Source organism: Strix uralensis, chromosome 16, assembly GCF_047716275.1.
Source record: "Strix uralensis isolate ZFMK-TIS-50842 chromosome 16, bStrUra1, whole genome shotgun sequence".
Lineage (NCBI taxonomy): Eukaryota > Metazoa > Chordata > Aves > Strigiformes > Strigidae > Strix > Strix uralensis.
In genome coordinates this window covers 2063673-2069417 of record NC_133987.1, presented here as the reverse complement: position 1 = coordinate 2069417, position 5745 = coordinate 2063673, and the positions used below count along the sequence as shown (strand labels likewise).

The window sequence follows — 5745 nt, the reverse complement described above, 5'->3', positions numbered from 1 at the left end:
GGTCCATTTTGGTGTGTATTTGGTGCCTGGTCTGGCTCCAGATACAAGTACAAGGGCCAGTCACCCCGTGCACCAGAGTACAGGGAGAACAGCTTGACCACGTCCTCTGGCTGTGCTGGATGCAGGCAAGTTACTGCTCCCAGGAGAGGAGAAGCCAGGATGGAAATCTGGGTGACTGTAGTAGAGCAGGCCAAGTACAGCTGCAGTAGAGACAGCACAGGCAGCAAATGTGACTGGCCAGAGCTCTCCAACCCCGCAGGAAACATCAATTTTGCCTAAACTGCTTAAATGCCTTGAGGCAGCCCATGCTCTCTGGGAGAACACAGCTTTAGCCTTTCACTCTACAAACAAACATGTCAAAATGGAACATGAGTTTCCCATATTGGACCTTAAAATATGTTTGTTGAAACATTTTAGCTAGAAGACTTTAAAGTACATGTCAAACCTAGAATGATTAAGCTTGGAAGAATTATGCCCCAAGAAAACACTTCTTCTGTTTAATGTTTCACACATAAATCATCCTTAAAAGATGTTTCCTTCATTCAGCAGTTTCCTTCATTCAGCAGTTTTTCATATGCGAGTAGAACTCCCACATAAATTCTGTACAGCAGTTAAGAAAACAGACCAATTAATCTGCTGTACCCTTCGGCAGCTCTGGCTCTTGGTACTCTTATTTCCAGGCATCAGATTCTGCCGTGCTCACTCCCATCTACTTTTTGAGGAACACAAAAAGGGCTCGGGGGGCTGCTGAGCCTCTGGAGTTGAGGCAAAGCCCCTGAGGAGTGTCACGTGGGAATTGCACAGCTCGGGGTTGTGCAGTGCTGAAGGAGATGCCTGTGTCCCTCGGATAAAAACCTGACAGCAGGAAAATAATTGTCAGAACTATTCTTCATCACTCCCTGGAAACCTGGCAATAGGTCTTACTCCCCTCCAAGGTTTTTGCACCTCAGAATTTTTAAAAAATGATCAGGTTCTCATTTCTGTCCCTAGTTCAGTGGGGTGGGTACTCCTGGATGCGGGTGGGGTTTACCAGCATGCCCAGCTGAATGGCCAGCACGGCCACCCTGGCCTCCTGCTCCGGTTCTTGTTCAGCCTCCCGCAACGCCTTGGCTCCTCTTGCGTGACCCATGTTTCCGAGGCAAATTTTGGCAACATCGAGCCTCTGAGTCTTCACGCACATGCGAGCCATGCTCTCCCAGACAGCCTCACTGTGAGAAATGGGAAAGAAACGGAGAGCTGTTATGGGGTCACAGGTAAGGCTTGGGTGCTGAGCGGGCAAGATGCAAGGAAAGAGGAGAGTGTTAAAAGGAAAACCATTAGTACATTGGACACTTGCTGAATGTAACGGACTGTGTGAAGATCGAAGAGGAACAGAAATAGGCCTCAGACATAAAGGTTAGTTCTGGAGCTGAATGCCCACAGCCTTAAGGAAATACTGTGGCATTTGTTTTACACCAATGTCTGAACAAAAGCAGTTACGCTTGCACATGTATGAACAGTTACCATGCACCCATCACTGTGGTTCTTGTGGTAGCTGCAACCTATTCACAATATCCCCATGTCGATGGTCATAATTTGAAAGTAAAACGTTAAGAAAAGTCTTATATATGTAATCCCTACACTGGACATGTCCTGCTACTGCCCTACGTAGTTCAAACACGGAACAGCCATTAGGAGCCTAATAGTTGCACTCAGGAACAGGGAATGATGCGTAGGGAACAACTGACCAAACTATCATGGTCTAATTTAAAACTTGCATTAAAAATAGCACAAAGAAAAGCTTTGTGATGCTCAGAATGAGAACTCCTCAGGGCTAAGAGCTTACACTTCACATCATTGCCAAATCCTCTGCCAAGACAGAGGCAGGGACTGGCTGAGCGCCGTGCTCCCATGCAGGAACATCGGGTCTCAGCAGGCAGCACTGCTCAACGCCAGGACCACAACACAGCTGACCATTACATGGGGTGACAAGCAAAGATTTTTGTAGATTCCATTTACATTTGAGGCTCTTCAGAATAAAATGCAATATGTTTGACTAATAGAAACCATAAGCATTCAAAATACGGGGTTTTTTTCAGTGTGTGAACCTCAGCAAAACTATGGTCCGTACAGTTCCCAGACACCAACGCAGCATAAAATATCTCAATGATAAAAGCAAGGAAGAAAAAAAAAAAAGTTGAATGACACTTCAGGTCCTGCATCTGCAAGCAAATCCCCTACCAGTTTTCCCATGATTAAAATGTTTTTCTCTTCCCAGTTGCTGTGGGAAAGCCCTGCACAAACCAGGAAGCAGCAAAGCAGATGAGACACGACATGCTGTCAAATACACACAGTAAAGAAAGGCAGAGAAAAAATGCTTTTCCTAATTTACTGTACAATTAGATCAGCTTTTATCTGCAACTACAACTGGTATAAATTTTCCAGGTAGTAATCAGGATGGATATAGACATAAACTTCATTAAGGCCAAACAGTATAGAGAAAATACAATAGGATCAGAAGTGATAAATCAGGGGCAAAATTCAGACAGTTCAGAAGTTTTGTTTGTTTAGAAGAGCAAAAATGCATGTCTGAATATTTTACTGAATTTCTTACACCCGCATGTCCATGCTGAACGTGGTTCAAGCACAGCCTCCTCCCATGTGCTGCTCTGACATGTCCCAGTACCCCAGAATGGGAAGCCAAAAGGAACACAGAAACAGAGCGCAGTCGTTTCTGAACTGGAAAGGCCTTACATAAACTTCAGCGCTAGATCCTGCTGAGTGTAAGTCTATGCATCGCCACTAATACGGAAATGCTGACCTATATCAGCAGAAGATTTGACCTTGATAATTTTTGAAAAATTGGAATTGGTTTCTCTTTTATTTCAGTCACTGCCTGTACCTGGAACTGGGAAAAGCACAAACCCCACCTTTAAAGAGCATTAAGGTTGTGTTAGATATTGTCACCTGGCTTTGATCAACAAGGACAGTGAGTTTTGTCTTTAGTAAAAGATGTCAAATCTTGTGCACGTGGGCATGGCTGTGCTTCTCCATGCATAAGGAAAAGAAATGTATTTTCCAAACTCTGTAGCATGCCAGAAGAAGTTGCCAAAGCCGTTTCACTTGGAGCGAAGGAACACACGCCTGTGCTGCGCTTTGTCAAACTGACTAACAGCAGGTTTCTGAAAGGAAATCAAAATGTTCATTTTTCAGAGCCTTGGCAGCGTGCAGTTCCCTCAGTGCAAGATGAGAGTTCATGGGCTTGAACAGATGAACGGATGGGAAATCTTACTTAGACTACAGGGAGTGGAAACTTTTGAAAGGAAATAGACCAAATAGTGTATTTTAAAGTACAAAAATTAAAAGATAACAGAGACACCCAGCAGGACTTAGATGCTACTCATCCTCCTTTGGCTGTATTATGCTTTCCTGAGTGGCAATGGCTCCTGCCAACTTCAAACCTTGGTGGGAGCTGCTGCCCCTGGGATTCCTCTTTGGCAGCTCTCGCCCCACTCACAGCCTGCCCGAGGGCCACTCTGGCACCCATGCCAGCTGTATGCCACGGACCACCCAGATGTACCTCTGCCCTGAGGAGCTAGAGCTCTGCCCTCCCACCTCTTTTGCCTCCACTCCAAACCATTTGCAAAACTAACCTGAGAGGCTCCAGCACTGGGGTACCGCTTGGGTGCCACAAATACAGAGGAAGAATCGTGTCCAGTTGATGTGCTCTGCATTTAGTTTTCCTCTGGCAAGCACTGCCTCCCCAACAGTCCCGGCTGGGCAGATGGTGAGCGCACATCAGAATTCAGCACTGTGGTCAAACCAGGCCAAAGGCACCGAGTTTGGGATTGTTCACAGCAGAGCAGTGCTTGTACGGGCTCACTCAGCACAGAGACGGGCTGAGAGCAGCTCACCAGCACAGATGCCTGAGAAATGGGAAAACAGTCTCCTCTAACCATCCCTTCTCCTGCCTCTGCCTTCCAGAAGCACTTGAAGGAATGATTCATCTAACGAACGTGGCCCTGCTCTGCACAGGGGGTCCCAATCTCCCACTGCTTTGTCAGTGGCTGCACGGGGGGAAGCCCACAGACAAACCTCCCCTGGTCCCTGTGGAGCTGCAGCAGAGGCTGGTTCTCTCCAGCAGACACGTCCCTCACAAGAAGGACACTGCTCTGATAAGGTATTATTTCAATTTTCCTGCTGCAGCAAAATATTAGAAAACTGTTTCTGCTTTGAGAGACCAATCACTTCAGCACCACACTCCACATACTGCTGCCAAGGTATGCCAGTATTTCTGACACAGCAACATACCGTTTGCTTGCAAAGACCATCTTCACATGCATATATGATATACTTATTAAGGTATTTGTAGTTATTATTTTCACAGAATCACGGAATTGTCTGGGTTGGAAAAGACCTTGAAGATCCTCCAGTCCAACCATTGACCTAACACTGACAGTTCCCAACTCCACCAGATGCCTCAGCGCTGGTTCAACCCGACTCCCCCCCTGCCCTGGGCAGCCCATTCCAACGCCCAACAACCCCTTCTGCAAAGAAATCCTTCCTAAGAGCCAGTCTGACCCTGCCCTGGCGCAGCTTGAGGCCATTCCCTCTTGGCCTGGTGCTGGTTCCTTGGCTCAAGAGACTCATCCCCCCTCTCTGCACCCTCCTTTCAGGGAGTTGTAGAGGGCCATGAGGTCTCCCCTCAGCCTCCTCTTCTCCAGACTAAACCCCCCCAGTTCCCTCAGCCGCTCCCCATCAGACCTGTGCTCCAGACCCTGCACCAGCTCCGTTGCCCTTCTCTGGACACGCTCGAGTCATTCAATGGCCTTTTTGGAGTGAGGGGCCCAAAACTGAACCCACTCATCGAGGGGCAGCCGAGTCCAGGGGTAAGATCCCGTCCCTGTCCCTGCTGGCCACGCTATGGCTGATACAAGCCAGGATGCCATTGGCCTTCTTGGCCACCTGGGCACACTGCTGGCTCATGTTCAGCCGGCTGGCAATCAACACCCCCATTTAATATATTTTATTAAAAAATATTTTAATATATAGTTTATTATATCTTATTTAAAAACTAGAAAGGTACCAGAATAACACCACCCTGTGAAATGCAAAAGATCTGAAATACTTTACAAAAATAAACTACCACACAACACACAGAAGGTCCCACTGCTTAACAGAGGCACAAAGCCCAAGAGCTACTGCCCACCACGGAGCACTGCAGCCAAGCCTCAGCCAGGCAACGGCCCGGACCGCAGCCCCCCGACCCCACGGGGGGGTAACGCAGCCCACCGGTGCTCCCACACCCTGGGCACTGACCCGCCACAGCTCCTGCACAAAGACCAGGGGACCTTTAGCCAGAATCTCAGTTCTACCTTCACCCTGAAAGGACACCTCCAGTCTCTCCACACCACGGCTGAGCAGAGAAAACAGACACATTGTATAATGCCAAATTCTTTTTTAGAGATTTCCCTTGCAAAACTATTCAGCTCGAGGCACCCAGCGGGTTTGTGGGCAGGCCTGCCAGCAAGGGATGGGTTTAGAGAAGAGAATGGTTCTAGAAGCATCAGCAACACGCTTCCACGTTTCTCTGTGGCTCAAGAAGACCAGCCTCAGCCTCAGCATGGCACAACCTCCCTGGCAGGCGGACACCTCCAGCACCAAGTCCTGCCCATCAGTTTTGCTGCCCCTCAGGAATGTGGGCAAATTAATGCAGGTCTGGTTAAGGAACAAGAAACAGGAGGTGCAGAACAGGCTTAAATCCCA

The 5745-nt window shown here is 48.0% G+C and overlaps 1 protein-coding gene across 3 annotated transcripts in view; it reads right to left on the bottom strand.

Annotated features, from left to right (window-relative positions):
* IFT140 (intraflagellar transport 140) overlaps positions 1–5745 on the bottom strand; it is a 91532-nt gene that overhangs the window by 8155 nt on the left and 77632 nt on the right. For all 3 annotated transcript variants that reach the window (XM_074886564.1, XM_074886565.1, XM_074886566.1), the window contains exon 19: positions 1031–1208. In XM_074886564.1, the coding sequence (XP_074742665.1) occupies positions 1031–1208 (178 nt within the window). The remainder of the gene's footprint in view (positions 1–1030; positions 1209–5745) is intronic.